General features: G+C 38.0%; 1 protein-coding gene across 7 annotated transcripts in view; it reads left to right on the forward strand.

Annotated features, from left to right (window-relative positions):
- Window positions 1-23273, forward strand: part of ATP8B4 (ATPase phospholipid transporting 8B4 (putative)) — a 253329-nt gene that overhangs the window by 78689 nt on the left and 151367 nt on the right. For all 7 annotated transcript variants that reach the window (XM_019442149.2, XM_019442151.2, XM_019442152.2 and 4 more), the window contains exons 5-6: window positions 835-933; window positions 5054-5115. In XM_019442149.2, the coding sequence (XP_019297694.1) occupies window positions 835-933; window positions 5054-5115 (161 nt within the window). The remainder of the gene's footprint in view (window positions 1-834; window positions 934-5053; window positions 5116-23273) is intronic.

Raw genomic sequence — 23273 nt, forward strand, 5'->3', positions numbered from 1 at the left:
TGCTCTGTCTCTCTCTGTCCCAGAAATAAATAAAAAACGTTGAAAAAAAAAATTAAAAAAAAAAAAAAAAAAAAAAAGAAAACTCTCTTTCTAAGAGAGTCATGTGAACTGTCACTATGTCTCTGTCATGTGGGTAGCTTTGGAAGTATAGGTACAAGGCTTTGGAGGCCAATAGATGAAAGTTCAAATTTTAGCAGTGTATGTTCTTGGCCCAGTTGGGTGACCTCTCAGATACTTATTTATAAGATGGGAAAATGATACTTAGGACTGCTGCATTTCCTGACTCTAGGGAATTATTCACAATGTATTCTATGTTGTGCCCTGGAGGTGCTATTTACATGGAATACAAATTCTGTGGGTATGTGCAAAACAACTCTGGTACATAATCTAACTCAATGAACTTTTCTGAATGTCAAATGACATAATTTATGAAAAGTACTTGCTTGGTGCAGGGTAGATGGCTCAAAGAATCTCTTTTGGAATTGGTGAGAAGTTAGTAAAAACTTGTTAAAAGTTGAGATGAGAAGCTGAGAATAGAGAAGTGACATTTGTCATACTGGGGAAAGATCATTATCTGAAGGATTTCAAGAAGCTTACTTCTCAACTTGCTATAAAAATTTTATTTTTTGTCAAGTAGTCTGAAAATTCATTCAGTGATACTTCCGTGTGTCTTATAAGTTAATGAAAGTACTTAAATTATTGAAAGTTATTCTACATTTGTACAAATAACTGAGTATAATCTTACTACTTTCTGTGTGTCAGATATAATGACAAAATTTGGAAGATGTATTTTCTAACTTAAAAGCCCTAAACTATTTGAAATGTTTGTTTCAGCTGATTCCAGAAATCTCTTCCTTGACCTGGTTTACCACCATGGTGCCTTTGGTCCTGGTGATAACTATGACAGCTGTCAAAGATGCCACAGATGACTATGTGAGTATTTACTTTTGAGCATTCTTGAGTTATCAATTTCAATTGTGACCTCCCAGAAATAAAAAAAATAGAGATCTATTTGAAATTTTTGAATGGAGCTCTTCTGCTTAATATTACATAAAACTCTTTTGCTGTTTGTTCAGTGACTAATACAGATGTCATAGAACCAGAGCCTGTTTAAGTTGAAAGCAAGAGGACTTGAAAAATTAGACTTACTCCCTCATTTTACAGATGAGGAAACCAAGGTTTCTAAAGAACCAGTGATATGTTAATGATCAGACAAGCAATTAATGGTAAGATCAGAATTAGAACACAAACCTCCTTCTACCCAGTGAAGTATTATTTATCTTATATGTCTTTCTCTAAGTTTTGAGAATTGGTAGATATTTGGTGCTCTCACATCCTCTGCTCATTATACCAGGAGTTGCAAAGTCAAATCACTTCAAAAGTCAGGCAACTAATGTAAATAGTGAAATATAAAGCAGTAGAGACTTTTGAAGTCTGCATAAGCCAAGGGAGGTCATTCAAATTCAAAGATTTAAAAACAGTCTCAAGGAAGCCAAATGTTCTACATTTAGAGAAGTTATATTCTCACCCTCGGTGATTGTATGTGCGCTAGCCTTAATAACTGTCTATAAGCCAATGACTTACATATTTTTATTCCTAGTCTAGGCCTCTCCTCTGAACTCATACCCATATTTCCTGTTGTCTATTTTTAACTTATATATGTCTTTAAAGTGAGTGTCTTGTAGATAGCATATAGTTAGGTAATGATTTTTTATGCAATCTGAAAATCTCTTAATTGGAATGTTTAACCCATTTATATTTAATGTGATTAGACTTAAATCTATTATCTTGCTACTGTTTTCTGTATGCCTCATTGATTCTTTGTTCCATTTTTCCTCTTTTAGATTATTTTTGTGATTTCTTCTTATCTTTATTATTAGCTTTATAGGCCTATATGGTGGTTGTTCTAGGGTTTAACTTATAGTCTACCTGGGGCAGTGTGGCTTTTGAACCCTTATTCATACCACTCTGTGCTAAGGGGTGTGTCTTTGTATACCATGTATCTGTAGGATATATAAGATATGACTCTTTTTTTTTTAAGAATTATTTATTTGTTTTTGAGAGAGAGAGAGAAAGGGCATGAGCAGGGGAGGGGCAGAGAGAGGGAGAGAGAGAGAATCCCAAGTAGGTTCTGCATGGGCTTAATTGACTGAGCCACCCAGGCAACCCTGATTCTCTTCATTTTTAGTGAAGTGCCTCATGTATTTCATGGTTAGCATTGTGACTGTAACCTTTGAGGCAGGATTTTTAACTAACACACAGGACCTATTCATACTAATGAATCATGTCACTTAAAAGTGGTCAGCTTGGTGGGGCGCCTGGGTGGCTCAGTTGGTTAAGTGTCCGACTTCGGCTCAGGTCACGATCTCGCGGTATGTGAGTTCGAGCCCCACATCGGGCTCTGTGCTGACTGCTCAGAGCCTGGAGCCCGTTTCAGATTCTGTGTCTCCCTCTCTCTCTGACCCTCCCCCGTTCATGCTCTGTCTCTCTCTGTCTCAAAGATAAATAAATGTTAAAAAAAAAAAAAAAAAAATTAAAAAAAAAAAAAAAAGTGGTCAGCTTGGAATTTATTCATTCCTATAAGGTTGCCATTGTTCAAAGTACTTTGAAGCTCATTGTAAAGAATTGTCTTCATGGCCAGTGTACAAGGTACAGAAGAAAGCCAATCTCATGATTTTGTGTTCACCCAGCTTTGGAAACAAATGCTATCTCTCAAGCCCCTAAAAAATGTATTCACCCTACCTGCTTTCTAAGAGAAGCTTTTATATATTTCCAAACATAAAGCATCCCTTCAGGTCTTTAAATAGCTCCATCTTCAAAGAATAGAGGACATTCTAAAGAATGGACTGTAATCTCCAAGAAATTCTAGGAGAGGAAATTTTAACCATGATTTGAGTAATGGCAACTTTGGAGTAAATGTATGTCTTCTCCACAATAGCTGATCTTTCTGGGAAATAATATTTATTTATATGCTTAAGTGTCTACATATTGGGGTAAATGTCTTATTCATTATAGTCACATTTCATAGAAGAATAAAATGGTAGAGTAGAAAGAACATGGGCTTTAAAGAAAGACTACTTACCCTGTTACTTACTGTAACTGTAACTTACTGTTCTAACAGTATGAAATGAGGGAAACCACTTCTCTGGACCCTTCCTTGTCTGTATAATGTTGTTAATGATACCAGAACTGTTGGAAGGACAATATGAGATGCTATGTATAAAGCATGTGGCACAGAGCCTGTCTTGCAGTGGGGATACAATCAGTGCTAGTACTCTGCTCCCTTCCTGTCCTGGGCAATTCCCCTTTAAGCCTTTCTACTACCATTTCTAGTCCTACCAGACTCCATTTGTTCCAATACCAAGACTTCTTGGCAAAACCTGAGCTGAAGTGAGAGTGACTTATTTTAAGGCCCAGGGAATAGGCTCCTCAGCTTGCGGGGGGTGAACTGTTTGGCCCTTTTCTGTGATTCCCAACTAGTCAATTTTGGGGATTGTTTTCAGGTTTGATACAGATGTGACTAAATTCTAAGTCTCCTTTTGTCTTTATTGCAGTTAATGCTTGAATATGCTTTTATTTTTGTGATGATATGTGTGGGTCCAATAACCAGATATATTTATCAGTCAGGGTCTTGACAGAAAAGAGACGTCACCCTGAAATGAGAAAGATTGGAGAAAGATTAATAATGAAGGCACTATTTACAAAAGGGCAAAAGAAAAGTGGTCAAAGAAAAGCACATAGTGTAGCAATATGGATGGCAATACTACTTCTTGGTCTGAAGGGGCAATGGGAGGAAGCAATTACCTGTATCTGAGGGCTGCTCATGGCACCTGGGGCTCTCTGTAACTCAGCTTGAATGAGGCCAGGCAGAAAAATACCCCCATTTCACTCTCCTCTGGCTACTCTGATCTTCTGCCACCTTTGGCCAAACCCAACCAGGAGCCAGAGGGTAAGGATCTTATGGGTCAGCTTCCCATGACAGAGGGCAGAGTGGAGAATGATGGGGTGTGAACACAGAGGAGCAAACAGAATATCCAGCACCCACATCAAATGATATACTCAGAAAAAATAATATTTCTGCTGGTGAGAAATTTGCATGCCAATGATGGGTTGATTTAATTTACTCTTCTATTGATTTTGTAAATTTTTTTCATGTTAACAAATGTTAAATATCTTGTTTTTCCTGATAATATACATTAACTTACACCTGGAAATCAGTGTAATTGCATGCACTGGGCATGGCAGAATAGATTGGGATGGGTTTGGGAAAGATATTGAAAAAGAGAAGGGATGGTTGGAGCATTTTATATGTTGTGATATTGGTACAATGTTTTGAATTTTTTAAATGAAAACACTAATCTTGATGATAGTCTTATCTGAATGACTGCTAATTTATGAGTTTAGTAGAGGGTTCATAATATTTGGACTCTTCTAAGCAATGTAAGATGTTTACATTACTAGAATATACAATAAGAAATAGTATCACTTGGGCATAAAAAACAAATCCATACCAAATGTTGTTCAGTATTGTATTTTGAGTTTTGTTTTAAAGGCTCAGTATTTCATAATATTACTGTTAGCAATTAGAATTTCTGGAGAATAAGAATACATGTTATTACAAGTAATTTCTTGGCTTCAAGGAAATCCATAAAACAGAATGACTGATGTTCCAATAAAGTATTGAGCACATATGTAAGAAAAATGGAAGCCTCTATTCCTTATTGAGGACTTCAAAATGTATAGTGTTCTAGAACCATGTGGCAGAGTAAAGGGAATACTGTCTTCTTAGAAGCACCTAAAAATGTGTGGGAATTAGAAGAGCATGTGGCTACACTTGTTGCATTGGTAGCATCCAGAGTAAGGGTTAGTGAGAAGGGTATTGATTAAGATTTAGAACACATGGAGCTGGGTTCATGGTAAGTATAAACTGGCTAATTTTGGATCGATGGTGAAATTGTCCAAACAGATGAACTCAAAAGTATTTTCAGTGTTCCTATTTGTGCTGACAAAGCATGATTTAATATATTTTTTTCACAAACATTTTGACTTTCAGTTTCGCCATAAGAGTGATAATCAAGTGAATAATCGGCTATCTGAAGTGCTCATCGACAGCAAGTAAGAAAGACATTTTTGGGTTATTTTTAAGATTTTGGGGACCATAAAATGATCTTGACAATTGGTGGTTTTCTCTTTTAATTAAGTATATGTTACTTTTCCCTTTCAATTTGTTAAAAACTGCAGTGTAAGTCCATTTTATCTATATGGCTTATTTAAATGTTCAGCTGGTGCTTGTGCTACCTACTCAACATCAAATCCCTATGGAGTTTGTTTTGTGGACACAGGCAAATCATTATCACTTTTCATCTCTGGATCTAATACTGCTTAGACTTGACACTTCTGTAATGTCTTGTATGTCATAGACGTTTTATAAGGATTTGAATTATTTAATTTGGTAATTTCTGGGGAATATTGCTAGAAAGACTTTGACTCATTACTGTATTAAATGAATCTTGGATTTACTTGATAGTTAAATTTAGAATGGAATATTCACCATAACAGATTTTTTATTCCTTTTAAATTGATAAATACTTATGGGAATGGTTCTTGGATTTGAAATGCTTTAAAACATGTATTTACACACTAATAACAGCAAAAACACCTCCATAAAACTTAGCAAAATTTCAAGCCTTCATTGCATGGTTTCTTACTCTTTGTCCCTTTTTTTGCTAATAATAACATGTGACAAAGGAAACTGGCTATGATATACTTCGTTCTGGTGGTCAGTCACATCTGCCAGTGCTTTTGAATCATTTGGATACTGTGAGGACAGTTTTTTTTTAAAGGAATATCATAAAATGAAGTAATCATGTGAGATGGGAAATTCCAAGAAATGATAGAGATACCAAGAGGGACTAGGTATAATCTAGACAATAATTGGTAGGATTGAAGTAATTAATCTCCATAACTAAATTATTGACTGATCACTAATAACATAATGAATACATATAGTTTTTTCTGTATTCACTTGTTTTAGAAAATAGTGTTAATGTACAATGAAGGAAAAGGATCTTAATATAAAATTATAGTGGTTAGAGACAGAGCCTCTGAAGGGGTGATTCTGGTGGGACACAGATAAGCCATAAAGATGCCTGGAACCATGTGGTTCATTTCCAATGTTAGCAGGTTTTGGATTGTTGCCACTGGAGCATGGTGTTTAAAAGCATGAGTTTTGCACTCTGAGAGACATTAAATATGAGTTTAGTACTGACCCTAAACAATTCTGTGGTCTACAACAAATTCTTAAGAGGTGGTGAATCTTTTTTTTTTTTTTTTTTTTAATATATGAAATTTATTGTCAAGAGGTGGTGAATCTTTGTAAGCTAATGCAATACGTGGCTTTGAGCCACTGTTGCATATCTTGACTTTCTCAAGCCTTACAGTTCTGACTGGATATTAGATCTGACAATATGATATAACTAATTCCCCAAGGAACATTTGATAACAAATCTTACTCCTTTGAAGTATCACCTCATATAAAGTATGTTTAAAATGTACAATTACATAATGAATTTGAAATAATGGCCCTAGCATATCTTTAATGTCCCCCCAAATTACCAGTTAAATCTTGTGGCAGTACCTTGGGGCATTAATTAGAGGCCAAGGGATTTATCTAGGAACTTAGATATTCAGAAACTCGATGATTGTATGTCTCCCACACATGCTATCTATCATTATCATTATTGTTAGAAGTAGTATTAGTGTTACTTTCTTGTGGTTTCATTTAGCTTTCTGTTGATTCCTCATGAAGTAACATCTCTTTGTAGTTCAATATGGTGTGATGTTTTAGTATGTATTGTTGCTGATCATGTAAAATTGACAGGAGAAGCATATATCATTGAGTATGGAGTGTTCCTTAAGATTCAGTAAAAAATCAGGCCAGATTTTCCATTTAGAAGATGGCTCTTTACTGTGAAATCCTCTAGGGCAGGGGTCATCTCTTGATCACATCTGTGTCCCTTGAACTTAGCACAATGTATATTGAATTTTCAAACTGAGCGGTAACAAGTATTCTTGCTGAGAGAGCAATATGCTAGAGTAGCTTGATCTATCTAATGTTGCTCAGTTGCATCACTGGCCAATTCCAGTGGCTGGGGTGGTGGTCTTTGTACAATATGCTCACGCTACAGAAACTGGCTTTCCATTTTTTGGATTTTGAAAAGTTGGAAAGATCAAATGGGCTCAGATCTGAGACAGTCAAGCTTCAAGTCCTCCCTTGAAGCTGGTGGTTGTAGAGGATACTGTTGGGGCTCTGCACAGACCCTCACTATCTTCTGTACTCATCCCCAGCTTCAATTTGCATTGCTTGTAAGCACTTGCACCTGCTGTTTTCTTCCAGAGCACTGCCCTTGAACTGCTGGAGTCAGTGACTGGTGGGTGAAGGAGTGTGAAAGAGCAGCACCCCTGCCTCAATTAGACAAGCTCTGAGGTTAATTTGTACTCTCAACCACTCCTTTAGATCAGACAGAGGATGGGACTTGGCATGCAGTCACACCCTGTGTAGTTTTTTTCCCTTTCCCTGTGTTGTGTCTCATGTCCCTTACCAGTTTCTCCTGGAAGTACTTTCCTAATGAGACACTTGCATGTGAATCCTTATCTCAGGATCTGCTTCCAGGGAACCTGATGTGAGACAGTAGTTAATGCATACTAGATCCCATTGCAATGTTAATGGAAAATGTTAAGAAAGTGCTTTTGGGTCTATTCTTGGCACCTGTGGGTTGTGATCCAGTAATAAAGTAAGATGCCTGGAGGGGATCAGGGGAGTACAAGTGTTGCTGGAGGTGAGTGTCAGAGTGGGGTGTATGCCAGGTCCATGTGGCTACCTTTGTGTGCTGCTGGCAGAAGGTCTGGAACTACTGTACCATTTGCTGATGGCATGTATGAATACCAATAGCTATCTTCGTGTTTCTCCAGAGAAGGTTTCAAGCAGTGCTAAAATCTTTAACCAGTGTAGAAGCAACTGGGCAGGTGAGGGGCAATGATAGGTCTTGGACTTGTGGTCTTTGCACTAGGGCAGGAGCCATCATTGGCTTGTCTTGGAAAGAGGGGAGGCATGGTTAGCCTCAGGCTGGAGATTTTTAAGGGGAAGGAGGTGGGAAGAAAGCACTAGTCAGGAAACCTGGATTCATGTGTGAGTTTGAGCAATTAATTTTCCTTCTGGGCTTCTTTCTGCTGTGCTCAGAAGTGAGGAAATTGGGCAGGTACATTCAGATTCGATATGTATTTATTGAGCAACTACCCTGTGTGAGCTCCAGTGCTTCCAAGTTTAACTTGCATAAAAAAACCCAAAGTGTGGGTAACAGTGCTCCATTTTAGAGATGAAGTGATTAGCCCTGAGAGGGAGTGACTTGTCCAGGGTCCCATGGCAAGTGAGAGCCTAAATTAGTAGCCTGAAATCTACTCATTCATGAAGAGGTATGTAAGTGTGGACTTTGTGGTATGATCCTGTCTTCACTATTTATTTTGTATTTGAAGGGCTTTGTATACAATTACAGGAATATAACATAGTTACATAATATATATGTAGTTTATCTGTATGTAATATACATTTGTATTATATACATTACTCCTCTAACATTGTTAGGATTGTGTGAGCTGTAATGCTAAGCACTGTAAACCTGGGTCACAAAATAAATAGAACAATAAAACCCTTTCTTTTATAAACTTCCTTTTCAATTTCACTTTTTTTTTATGTTGTTACTCATATTCTTTTTAAATCAGTAACAATCTTCTGTATCTGCAATCTCTTATAATATGTAAAGTGCTTAAGAAATACATGTTGTATTAGCCTTTGACAAAATTTGCTGACTTTGGTTTTAAAACTAAGTAGGGGTGGCATGATTCCATATTGTAGAAATGATTGTGATTGCTAAATATAAGTGCATATTTTTGCCCCAAGCCATGAAATACAGTAGCCCTCCTTTCTCTGCACTTGTACTTTCCATGGTTTTGGTTACCCATGCTCAACCATGGTCTGGAAGCAGGTGACCTAATTTCTGACATATCAGTAGAAGGTCAGTAGTAGCCTAGTGCTACATTACAGTGCCTGCATTATTCACCTTACTTCATCTCATCATGTGGGCATTTTGTCATCTCACATCATCACAAGAAGAAGGGTGAGTGTGGTATAATAGGATATTTTGAGAGAGAGAGATCACATTCACATAACTTTAAGTATATTGTTAGAATTGTTCTATTTTATTACTAGTTAATGCTATTAATCTCTTACTGTGTCTAATTTGTAAATTAAACTTTATCATAGGTTTGTGTGTATAGGAAAAAATATAGTATAGGGTTCGGTGCTATCTGCAGTTTGAAGCATCCACTAGGGGTCTTGGAATGTGTCCCCTGCAGATAAGGGGGGACTCCTGTACCATTTGCTGATGGCATGTATGAATACCAATAGCTATCTTAGTGTTTCTTGAGATGGTACCTCAAATTATGCTAATATCCTTGACTACTGTGGGAGCAACTGGCAAGTGAGGGGCAATGAGAGGGAGTGTGATAGTCCCTGCAGAGGTTATCCTACTTGATGCCCCTCAACCTGGGCTGCACATTGCATCAGTGCCCCTGCAACTCCAGAGTAATGAAATAAGGGTCTTGGAGATGATACCCTGGTGTTTTTTAAGTTTCCATGATGATTCTATGCAGATACAGTTGAGAACTTCTAATCAAATCCATTGCTATGTCCATATATGAATCTCTATGTCTATATTTGTCTAATTTGGAAAGACATCCAAGGAAGGGAATTCCATTAATTTTGAAAATGGTAAGCATGGTTTTTCCACATAATAAATATCCTTACAATGAAATATTGTAAATGATTCTTGACAGAATATAAAATTCTGTAATGCTTATTTATGTGTTTTGTCCTCTCTGTGGAATCATTTTATTACTTTCACATATTTATGCAACTTCCAATTTTTGTAGTTCTCTCCCATCAGTGTTTCTAGTCATAGGGATTTTGGACAAGGTGAAGAGTATACAGATTGACTGTTACTCAGTTAGGCAGCCACTAGCCCCATGTGGCTACTGAACACTGGCAGTGTGGCAGGTGCAAGTAAGATGTGCTGTTAAGTATAAAGTATATACCAGATTTTGAAGACTTAGTACCAAAAAGGGAATGTAAGATGCATCATTAATAATTTTTTTACATCGGGGGGGGGGTACCTGAGGGGGGCTCAGTCGCTTAAGTGTCCGACTTCAACTCAGGTCATGATCTCACAGTTCGTGAGTTTGAGCTCTGCACTGGGCTCTGCACTGACAGTGTGGCGCCTGCTTGGGATTCTCTCTCTCTCTCCGCCACTCTCCCACTCGCTCATCCACTTTTTTTTCTCTCTCAAAGTAAATAAATAAACTTAAAAAATAATGTTTATATTGGTTCCATTTTGAAATATTTTCTATATATTGGTTAAATAAAACATATTATTAAAATGAAATTTACCTGTTTTTTAAATGTGTCATTTTTCTTTCATTTTTTATTTTAATTCCAATGTAGTTAACAGTGTGATATTAATTTCAGGTGTATAATACACTGATTCAACACTTCCATACAACAACCAGTGTTCATCAAGATGAGGGTACTCTTAATCTCTTTCATCTATTTTACCTGTCCTGTCATTGACCTCCCCACTGGTAACCATCTGTTTGTTCTCTGCAGTTAAGAGTCTATTTTTCTTTTTTCTTTTTTTTTGGTTCCTTTGTCTCTTTCTTTGGTTCATTTGTTTTGTTGCTTAAATTCCACATATGAGTGAAGTAATATGGTATTTGTCTTTCTCTTACGGCTTATTTCAGTTAGCAGTATACTCTAGATCCATCTATGGTGTTGCAAATGGCAAGATTTCATTCTTTTTTATGGCTGTGTAATATTCCATTGTATATATCTACATATATATATAGATACATATCTATACATATCTACATATATATATATATATATATATATATATATATATATATATTCTTCTTTATCCATTCATGTATTGATGAATACTTGGGCTCTTCCATAATTTGGCTATTGTAAATAATGCTACAGTAAATTTATGGGTACATATACCCCTTTGAATTAACTGTTTTTGTATTCTTTGGGTAAATACTCAATAGTGTGATTACTGGATTGTAGGGTAGTTCTATTTTTAATTTAAAAAATTGTTTAACTGTTTACTTATTTTTGAGAGTGTCAGCAGGGGAGGGGCAGAGAGAGAAGGAGACACAGAATCTGAAGCAGGCTCCAGGCTCTGAGCCTTTAGCCCAGCGCCCAACACAGGGCTTGAACCCACAAACCACAAGATCATAACCTGAGCCGAAGTCAGACGCTTAACTGACTGAGCCATCTAGGCACCCCTATTTTTAATTTTTTGAGGAGCCTCTGTATTGTCTTCCACAGTGGTTACACCAGTTTGCGTTCTCAGCAACAGTGCAGGAGGGTTCCTTTTCCTCCACATCCTCTCCAACACTTGTTGTTTCTTGTGTTTTTGATTTTAGCCATTAAGACAGGTATGAGGTGATATTTCATTGTGGTTTTGATTAGCATTTCACTGATGATGAGTGATGTTGAACATCTTTTCATGTGTCTGTTGGCCATCTTAATGTCTTCTTTGGAGAAATGTCTGCTTGTGTCTTCTGCCCGTTTTTGATTGGATTATTTGTGTGTGTGTGTGTGTGTGTGTGTGTGTGTGTGTGTGTGTGTGTGTATAGTTGTATAAGTTCTTCATATATTTTGGATAGTAACCTTTTATCTGACCTATCATTTGCAAATATTTTCTCTCATTCAGTAGGCTGTCTTTCAGTTTTGTTGATTCTTTGCTTTGCTGTACAGAAGCTTTTTATTTTGATGTACTCCAAATAGTTAAATTTTGCTTTTGTTTCCCTTGCTTTAGGATACATATGTAGAAAAATGTTTTTATGCTGATGCCAGAGAAATTACTGCTTGTGCTCTCTTCTAGGATTTTTATGATTTCAGGCCTTACTCTTTGGTACTTGATCCATTTTGAGTTTATTTTGGTGAATGGTATCAGAAAATGGGTCAGTTTCATTCTTTTGCATGTAGCTGTCCAGTTTTCCCATTACCATTTGTTGAAGAGACTTTTTCCCATTGCATACTCTGGCCTCCTTTGTTAATTAATTGAACATAAAATTGGGGGTTTGGGCCTCTGTTCTGTTCCATTGATCTATATGTCTATTTTTGTGCCAATACCATACTATTTTCATTACAAGAGCTTTGTAAGATGACTTGAAATCTGGGATTGTGATACCTCCAGTTTTATTTTTCTTTTTCAAGATTGCTTTGGCTATTGGGGGTCTTTTGTGGTTCCATACAAATTTTTGGATTGTTTGTTCTAGTTCTGTGGAAAATGCTGTTGGTATTTTGATATGGATTGCATTAAATCTGTAGATTGTTTGGGGTAGTATAGACATTTTAACATTATTTGTTCTTCCAGCCCATGAGAATATAATGTCTTTCCATTTGTTTGTGTCCTCTTCAATTTCTTTCATCAGTGTTTTATACTTTTCAGAGTACAAGTCTTTCACTTCCTAGGTATTTTATTATTTTGGTGTCATTTTAAATGGGGCTGTTTTCTTAATTTCTCTTTATGCTGCTTCATTATTAGTGTATTAAAATGCAACAGATTTCTGTAAAGTGATTTTGTATCCTGTGACTCTACTGAATTAATTTATCGGTTCTACTAGTTTTCTGGTGGAATCTTTAGGGTTTTCTACCTAAGGTATCAGATACCTGTAAATATCAAGTACCTGCAAATAGTGAAAGTTGTATTTCTCTGCTACCATTTCAGATTCCTTTTATTCATTTTTTTGTTGTCAGACTGCTATGGCTAGGATTTGCAGTACTATGTGGAATAAAAATGGTGAGAATGGACTTCCTTGTCTTGTTCCTGACCTTAGGAGGAAAAATTTAAACATTTTTTGAATGTGGCTACTAGAAAATTTAAAATTACTTACATAGTCCACATTTTTGGCTGGTATTCTATTTCTACTGGATGACATTGCTCTATACGACGCGTTTAGGTATGTGTGAGAGAACTGAGCAGAGAAGAAAATGAAGTCTGTGCTACAAGCCTAGTCTCCTGATTCTCAGGCCCAGATTTTCTGTGCAATCTTCCAGGCTGCCAGCATTGTTGTTTGTGTCACTATAAACAAATAGGGTCAGTGTCATTTTTGTTAATATTTAATTTCCCTGACATCTTCTGAACTTACACTTGTGCATTAGAGCAATGTGAGTTCAGGTGCTGCAATGCAATTAGCTTTGAGTCTGGATGTTTCCTTGACACCTCTAGATTTTAAATGGCTTCTGACCATCAACTTTCTGTATAACACGTTTCATTTATAATTCCTGAGCATCAATAAATATTGCTTAAATCTATCAAGCTCTTTTATGGAACCATTCCCATCAACCTTATTCATCTTTTTTCTTATTCTTGGAAACTTTTTTGAATTGATCCCTTTTCCATAAGACTGAGTTTTTGTAATATATTTATAAAACTCACAAAAGATGATTATATGAACACATTATTTCCTATGTGAGGTAGTGAGAACTTGAAGCACTCTTACTCAGTTCACTGATGACAACCTTTATCAGAGAATCCTGGATTTAAGTGTGAGTAAGACTAGGTTGAGCATACTGACTGAACCCTGGGAGGTTTCAGTTCCATCAAACATGATGGTTTCCTGAGTCAAACCATCACCACCTAAGTTCTAAGTTTATTTCTTATTAATCACAGCACAGCATGAAAAAACCCCACAAAATATTCTGCTTTAAAAAATGTATTAGTGACCTATGTAAATCCGCAAACAGCAATAATTTAAAAAGTTTAAGTTTTATATTACAATTGCTAGCTATATAGCACTCATATATTATATGTATGCATCAGTTCTGAACTACAGAGCTCCTAGAGGGAAATTTGGGCAGTGATTCAGAAGTGTGGCTAGTAGATCCTTCAGGAAGCTCTGAAGGAACTCTTCCCATCTTCCTTGTCCTGCCAGATTAAACGTATATGGACATATGGTCAAAAAAATCTATCATTTGCTGCTGAATTCTTGGGAAAAAACTTAGGAGAGGGAGACTTCGTGTATGGTATTCCCCTCTGCTAGATTTGATTCCAAATGTCAGTCTTGGGTAAAAGTGGATTATTGTTCTTACTAAATATGCTTTCTTTCTCTCCTTGAGCACCTGCAACAAAAAATACCAAAGGTCGTTGAATTTAATGAGCCTGAAGCTGACACATACTTAGCTTGTCTGTGTGTTTCTTGTAAGTGGGGGAGTAGGAGTACTTGAGGGCCTGGGGTTCTGTTGATCACGTGGAAGCACCAGTACCTGCACTGAGTTACCTCCTCTTTATCTGGATTTGTAGGCTTACAATCAGAGTGGAGACTTTTGTGGTTAAATGCAGGCAGAATACAAACTCTGAGTTTATCTCCACCTCATCCAGATAATTTATATGTTATGATGGTACCATTGGGTCTATGGGACAGCTATTTAGGGTCTATATGAAGAGACCCACATATTTAAGAGGAAAATTTGAGGTGAAAATCTTGATTCTTTTTTCTTTTTATTATTTTTTTAATATGAAATTTATTGTCAAATTGGTTTCCATACAACACCCAGTGCTCATTCCAACAGGTCCCCTCCTCAATACCTATCACCCACTCTCCCCTCCCTCCCACCTCCCATCAACCCTCAGTTTATTCTCAGTTTTTAAGAGTCTCTTATGTTTTGGCTCCCTCCCTCTGTAACCTTTTTTTTTTCCTTCCCCTCTCCCATGTTCTTCTGCTAAGTTTCTCAGGATCCATATATGAGTGAAAACATATGGTATGTGTCTTTCTCTGTGTGACTTATTTCACTTAGCATCACACTCTCCAGTTCCATCCACGTTGCTACAAAAGGCCAAATTTCATTGTTTCTCATTGCCATGTAGTATTCCATTGTGTATATAAGCCACAATTTCTTTATCCATTCATCAGTTGATGGACATTTAGGCTCTATCCATAATTTGGCTATTGTTGAAAGTGTTGCTATAAACATTGGGGTACAAGTGCCACTATGCATCAGAACGCCTGTATCCCTTGGGTAAATTCCTAGCAGTGCTATTGCTGGGTCATAGGGTAGATCTTTTAATTTTTTGAGGAACCTCCACACTGTTTTCCAGAGTGGCTGCACCAGTTTGCATTCCCACCAACAGTGCAAGAGGGTTCCCGTTTCTCCACATCCTCTCCAGCATCTATCATCTCCTGATTGTTCATTTTAGCCACTCTGACTGGTGTGAGGTGGTATCTGAGTGTGGTTTTGATTTGTATTTCCTTGATAAGGAGTGACGTTGAGCATCTTTTCATGTGCCTGTTGTCCATCTGGTTGTCTTCTTTAGAGAAGTGTCTCTTCATGTTTTCTGCCCATTTCTTCACTTGGTGAAGAAATTTCTTCACTGGTATTTGTTTTTTGGGTGTGGAGTTTGGTGAGTTCTTTATAGATTTTGGATACTAGCCCTTTGTCTGATATGTCATTTGCAAATATCTTTTCCCATTCCGTTGGTTGCCTTTTAGTTTTGTTGGTTGTTTCCTTTGCTGTGCAGAAGCTTTTTATCTTCATAAGGTCCCAGGAGTTCATTTTTGCTTTTAATTCCCTTGCCTTTGGGGATGTGTCGAGTAAGAGATTGCTATGGCTGAGGTCAGAGAGGTCTTTTCCTGCTTTCTCCTCTAGGGTTTTGTTGGTTTCCTGTCTCACATTCAGGTCCTTTATCCATTTTGAGTTTATTTTTGTGAATGGTGTGAGAAAGTGGTCTAGTTTCAACCTTCTGCATGTTGCTGTCCAGTTCTCCCAGCATGATTTGTTAAAGAGACTTTTTTCCATTGGATATTCTTTCCTGCTTTGTCAAAAGATTAGTTGGCCATACTTTTGTGGATCCAATTCTGGAGTCTCTATTCTATTCCATTGGTCTATGTGCCTGTTTTAGTGCCAATACCATGCTGTCTTGGTGATTACAGCTTTGTAGTAGAGGCTAACATCTGGGATTGTGATGCCTCCTGCTTTGGTCTTCTTCTTCAAAATTACTTTGGCTATTGGGGGCCTTTTGTGGTTCCATACAAATTTTAGGATTGCTTGTTCTAGCTTTGAGAAGAATGCTGGTGCAATTTTGTTTGGGATTGCATTGAATGTGTAGATTGCTTTGAGCAGTATTGACATTTTAAAACTATTTATTCTTCCAACCCATGAGCACGGAATGTTGTTCTATTTTTTTATATCTTCTTCAATTTCTTTCATAAGCTTTCTATAATTTTCAGCATACAGATCTTTTACATCTTTGGTTAGGTTTATTCCTAGGTATTTTATGCTTCTTGGTGCAATTGTGAATGGGATCAGTTTCTTTATTTGTCTTTCTGTTGCTTCATTATTAGTGTATAAGAATGCAACTGAGGGGCGCCTGGGTGGCGCAGTCGGTTAGGCGTCTGACTTCAGCCAGGTCACGATCTCGCGGTCCGTGGGTTCGAGCCCCGCGTCGGGCTCTGGGCTGATGGCTCGGAGCCTGGAGCCTGTTTCTGATTCTGTGTCTCCCTCTCTCTCTGCCCCTCCCCCGATCATGCTCTGTCTCTCTCTCTGTCCCAAAAATAAATAAAAAACGTTGAAAAAAAAATTAAAAAAAAAATAAAAAAAATAAAAAAAAAGAATGCAACTGAGTTCTGTACATTGATTTTGTATCCTGCGACTTTGCTGAATTCATGTATCAGTTCTAGCTGACTTTGGTGGAGTCTCTCGGGTTTTCCATGTATGATATCATGTCATCTGCAAAAAGTGAAAGCTTGACTTCATCTTTGCCAATTTTGATGCCTTTGATTTCCTTTTGTTGTCTGATTGCTGATGCTAGCACTTCCAACACTATGTTAAACAACAGCGGTGAGAGTGGGCATCCCTGTCGTGTTCCTGATCTCAGGGAAAAAGCTCTTAGTTTTTCCCCATTGAGAATGATATTAGCTGTGGGCTTTTCATAAATGGCTTTTATGAGGTTTAAGTATGTTTTTTCTATCCCGACTTTCTCGAGGGTTTTTATCAAGAAAGGATGCTGAATTTTGTAAAATGCTTTTTCTGCATCTATTGACAGGATCTTCATGGTTCTTTTCTTTTATTAATGTGATGTATCACATTGATTGATTTGCGAATGTTGAACCAGTCATGCATCCCAGGAATGAATCCCACCTGATCATGGTGAATAATTCTTTTTATATGCTGTTGAATTTGATTTGCTAGTATCTTATTGAGAATTTTTGCATCCATATTCATCAGGGATATTGGCCTGTAGTTCTCTTTTTTTGCCTGGTCTCTGTCTGGCTTAGGAATCCAAGTAATGCTGGCTTCATAGAATGAGTCTGGAAGTTTTCATTCCCTTTCTATTTTTTGGAACAGCTTGAGAGGTATAGGTATTATCTCTGCTTTAAATATCTGGTAGAATCCCCCTGGGAAGCCATCTGGTCCTGGACTCTTATTTTTTGGGAGATTTTTGATAACTGATTCAATTTCTTCGCTGGTTATGGGTCTGTTTAAGTTTTCTATTTCTTCCTGTTTGAGTTTTGGAAGTGTGTGGGTGCTTAGGAATTTGTCCATTTCTTCGAAGTTGTCCAGTTTGTTGGCATATAGTTTTTCATAGTATTCCCTGATAATTGCTTGTATTTCTGAGGGATTGGTTGTAATAATTCCATTTTCATTCATGATGTTATCTATTTGGGTCATCTCCCTTTTCTTTTTGAGAAGCCTGGCTAGAGGTTTATCAATTTTGTTTATGTTTTCAAAAAACCAACTGTTGGTTTCATTGATCTGGTCTACAGTTTTTTTTTTAGATTCTATATTGTTTATTTCTCCTCTGATTTTTATTATTTCTCTTCTTCTGCTGGGTTTGGGGTATCTTTGCTGCTCTACTTCTATTTCCTTTAGGTGTGCTGTTAGATTTTGTATTTGGGATTTTTCTTGTTTCTTGAGATATCCTAGATTGCAATGTATTTTCCTCTCAGGACTGCCTTCGCTGCATCCCAAAGCGTTTGGATTGTTGTATTTTCATTTTCGTTTGTTTCCATATATTTTTTGATTTCTTCTCTAATTGCCTGGTTGTTCTTTAACCTCCCTGCTTTTGGAGGTTTTCCAGACTTTTTCCTGTGGTTGATTTCAAGCTTCATAGCATTGTGGTCTGAAAGTATGCATGGTATGATTTCAATTCTTGTATACTTATGAAGGGCTGTTTTGTGACCCAGTATGTGATCTATCTTGGAGAATGTTCCATGTGCACTCAAGAAGAAATTATATTCTGTTGCTTTGGGATGCAGAGTTCTAAATCTATCTGTCAAGTCCATCTGATCCAATGTGTCATTCAGGGCCCTTGTTTCTTTATTGACCGTGTGTCTAGATGATCTATCCATTGTTTTAAGTGGAGTGTTAAAGTCCCCTGCAATTACCACATTCTTATCAATAAGGTTGCTTATGTTTGTGAGTAATTGTTTTATATATTTGGGGCCTCCAGTATTCGGCGCATAGACATTTATAATTGTTAGCTCTTCATGATGGATAGTCCCTGTAATTATTATATAATGCCCTTCTTCATCTCTTGTTACAGCCTGTAACTTAAAGTCTAGTTTGTCTGATATAAGTATGGCTACTCCAGCTCTCTTTTGACTTCCAGTAGTGTGATAGATAGTTCTCCATCCCCTCACTTTCAATCTGAAGGTGTCCTCAGGTCTAAAATGAGTCTCTTGTAGATAGCAAATAGACGGGTCTTGTTTTTTTTATCCATTCTGATACCCTGTGTCTTTTGGTTGGAGCATTTAGTCCCTTTACATTCAGTGTTATTATAGAAAGATAGGGGTTTAGAGTCATTGTGATGTCTGTAGGTTTCATGCATGTAGTGATGTCTCTGGTACTTTGTGGTCTTTGCAACATTTCACTCGCAGAGTCCCCCTTAGGATCTCTTGTAGGGCTGGTTTAGTGGTGACGAATTCCTTCAGTTTTTGTTTGTTTGGGAAGACCTTTATCTCTCCTTCTATTCTAAATGACAGACTTGCTGCATAAAGGATTCTCGGCTGCATATTTTTTTTCTGTTCATCACATTGAAGATCTCCTGCCATTCCTTTCTGGCCTGCCAAGTTTCAGTAGATAGGTCTGCCACTAGTCTTATGGGTCTCCCTTTGTAGGTGAGAGCCTGTTTATCCCTAGCTGCTTTCAGAATTTTCTCTTTATCCTTGTATTTTTCCAGTTTCACTATGATAGGTCATGCAGATCTAGTGCAGATAGATAGTGAAGATAGATAGATCATGCAGATAGTGCAGAAGATCGATTCAAGCTACGTCTGAAGGGAGTTCTCTGTGCCTCTTGGATTTCAGTGCCTGTTTCCTTCCCCAGATCAGGGAAGTTCTCAACTATAATTTGTTCAAGTACACCTTCAGCCCCTTTCTCTCTCTCTTCCTCTTCTGGAATTTCTATTATACAGATATTGTTCCATTTGATTGCATCACTTAGTTCTCTCTAATTCTCCCCTCATACTCCTGGATTTTTTTATCTTTCTTTTTCTCAGACTCCTCTTTTTCCATAATTTTATCTTTTAACTCACCTATTCTCTCCTCTGCCTCTTCAATCTGAGCTGTGGCTGCCTCCATTTTATTTTGCACCTCATTTATAGCATTTTTTTTAGCTCCTCATGACTGTTTCTTAGTTCCCTGATCTCTGTAGCAATGGATTCTCTGCTGTCCTCTATACTTTTTTCAAGCCCAGTGATTAATTTTATGACTATTATTCTAAATTCTTGTTCCATTATATTGCTTAAAACCTTTTTGATCAATTCGTTAGGTGTTGCTACTTCCTGGAGTTTCTTTTGAGGAGAATTCTTCCATTTCGTCCTTTTGGGTAGTCCCTGGGGTGGCTCTAAACTTCAGGGCACTTCGCCTGTGCTGTCCAGAGTAACATGTGTTGGTGGGCAGAACCACAGACCCGGTGTCTGCCCCCAGCCCACCGCTAGAGCCACAATCAGACTATGTGTACTTTATCTTCCCCTCTCCCCGGGGCATGACTCACTGTGGAGTGGTGTGGCCCCTATCTAGGCTACTTGCACACTGCCAGGCTTGTGGTGCTGCTTCGATGGGATCTGGCGTATTAGCCGGGGTGGATCCGCAAGGTGCACAGGAGTGGGAAGGGCAGGCTCAGCTCACTTTGCTGTTGGTGGTCCCCTGCAGCACCGAGAGGGAGGCAGGCAGATTCGTCGGATGGATGGATCCACAGAAGCACAGCATTGGGTGTTTGCGCGGTGCAAGCAAGTTCGGTGATGGGAACTGGTTCCCTTTGGGATTTCAGCTGGGGGTGAGAGAGGGAGATGGCGCTGGCCAGCGCCTTTGTTACCCGCCAAGCTCTGAGCTTTGTTCCCTGCTGAGCTCTGTCTTCCGGGGCTCAACACCTCTCCCTCCCGTTGTCCTCTAGCCCTCCTTCTCTCTGAGCAGAGCTGTGGACTTATAACATTCCAGATGTTAAGTCCCACTGGCTGTCAGAACACACTCCATCTGGCCCCTCCACTTTTGCAAGCCAGACTTGGGGGCTTTGCCTTGCTGGGCGGGCTGCCCCTCCAATGCCCCGGCTCTCTCCCGCCAGTCCATGTAGGGTGCACCGCCTTTCCTCCCTTCCCTCTTCCGTGGGCCTCTTGTCTACACTTGGCTCCGGAGAATCCATTCTGCTAGTCTTCTGGCAGTTTTCTGGGTTATTTAGGCAGATGTGGGTGGAATCTAAGCAATCGGCAGGATGCAGTGAGCCCAGTGTCCTCCTATGCCACCATCTTCCCTATGTTCCTCGATTCTTCTTTTTTTAAACAATGTTAATAAAGTACACCATTGTGGGCTTAAATAACAATGAGTTCAAAAGCAAGCTAATAGGAGTAGTCTTGGTAATTTTTGGACTCTGTGGAAATGAATAAAAAAATTAACTTAATTTTTAGCTCATGCTACTAATTCTAAGTACAAGTGTTTCAAAAATAGTTTCACCCTCAATAAATTTCAGTTTCTTAAGTCTTGGATTGATAATTTCTTGGGTAGTTTCTGCATGTCAGCTTTGCAGATGGAAGGATCCATTTACCAAAGGGCTGGTTTCTGTATGTGAGCTGTGACATTGTTATAGTTCTTATAAATGATCTTCCATTGTAATCAATTATTATATTGCATGAATATAATTTTTTAAAGTGGTGGATTTCTAAATGGTGACCATTTCCCCAAATGAGGATCATCTTGAAATAATAGGAAATTATAACACTTTCAAAACTCTGCACATGGGCTTTTCAGTGGCATCTCCTAATTTCTTTTTTAAAGTTGATATAACCCAGATGTTAGCTGCTCCCTTTTCCTTTTCTTAAAGCTCCCTCAAAGACACCCCTCCCCCATAAAGCATTAGAGAACAAGGTAGAGTTGACTGAAGATTTGAGTCAGGGTGGGGGTGGTGGTGGTGATATAAATTAGGTTTATTTTATACACCCCACAGCAAACAATGTGAAATCCTAATTTAACATTTTCTTCGCCAAGTTCTCTTTCTCTCCTGCTGGCCTTTGTAATGTCTCCTCCCCCCCCCCCCACCCCCACCCATTCAGCGTCCAGTGTAGTTGGCTCGAGTCTTTTCTCTCAGTGTCTGGGGCCCCTCATATCTATCTTCTTTTTATTACTCAGAATAGTTTCGTTCTTCCTTGGCTCTTCTGAACTCAAACCTGTTACAGCTGCTTACCAAAACAGCAGGCTCTTCTTGTAACTAGGACCCACTTACCTTAGATAATAATGGAAGTAAAAAATACACCAAACTCTATGTAACACGTGATTCTCTCTCTTTTTAAAAATAGGTTTATGCATCTCTTCTCGGTTGTCATAGGATTTCTTTTGAAAAAACAAATGCAAACCTAAGCCACACAGGCCTTGGAATTGTTAAAACATTAACTTTAATAAAATAAAGCTTTCTTGAGATCTTAAAATCTTAGGGGCATCTGAGTGGCTCATTCGGTTAAGCGTCTGAGTTTGGCTCAGGTCATGATCTCACGGTTTGTGGGTTTGAGCCCCACATCTGGCTCTGTGCTGATAGCCTGGAGCCTGCTTTGGATTCTGTGTCTGTCTCTCTCTCTCTGCCCCTCCCACACTTGTGCTCTATCTCTGCCTCTCAAAAATAAATAAATATTAAAAAATTAGAAAAAAATCTTAAAAATATGAAAGCTAAATGAAATCATAGTGTTATAGTGAATAAATCTGGTTTCCAACAGAGCACATAGATTGTCTATACCAAGCCAAATGAATATATTGAATAACACTGTTGGTTGACTACTTATCATTTATTAGCTATAATAAGGGTATAAATAAAATATAGAAACTATTCTTGATTCCATCATCCATATTAGAGCAAACTATAGTGTGCTTGGGAAGGCACTTTATCGCCACCCTTTCCTTCCCCATCTTTGCTTTTTCCTCTCTATTCCTATATACAACATTCATTTTAAAAATAATTGAGATTATATTATATCCTATTGTTGTGGTTTGAATGGTGCCCCCTCCCCAGTATGTCCACTGGAACCTGTGAACATGATCTATTTAGAAAAAGGGTCTTTGCAAATATAATTAAGTTAATGATCTTGAGATGAGATCATGCTGGTAATCCAGTCACAAATGTCTTCCTAAGGGAAGAGAAGGGCAAAAGATAAACAGAAAAGAAGATAATGTGAAGATGGAGGCAGAGATGGGAGTTTTACAGCCCCAAGTCAAAGAATGTGCAAAGCTGCCAGGAGCTGGGACAGAGGCTGGAACAGCTCCTTTCCTAGAGCCTCCAGAAGGAGCACTGCCCGGCTGGTGCTGTGATTTGGGACTTGTAGTCTGTAGAACTGTGAGAGAATAAAGTTTTTCTACTTTAAGCCGTCTAGCTTGTGGTAGTTAGTCTGTTATAGGTAATCCTCCTAGGAGAATAATGGTCAGTTGTTTTTAGCTTTCAGTTGAGACGTTCAATATTTGATCATTTGTACATTCTTTCACTCAGTACATATTTATTAAATGCCTATTATGTGTCAGGCAGAATGCTATATGCTGGGCATGCAGAGTTAAATAAGACATAATTTCTGCTTCAAGTATGATGTCATCATCCATACATAGTTGCAATAATTTTATCTCTAGAATTGCCATGATGCTCTCATATTTCATTGTTTATGCTGATGGGTATGATGGGTGGA

This window comes from Panthera pardus, unplaced genomic scaffold (genome assembly GCF_024362965.1).
Source record: "Panthera pardus isolate Hobbes unplaced genomic scaffold, ASM2436296v1 HiC_scaffold_24, whole genome shotgun sequence".
Classification (NCBI taxonomy): Eukaryota; Metazoa; Chordata; class Mammalia; order Carnivora; family Felidae; genus Panthera; species Panthera pardus.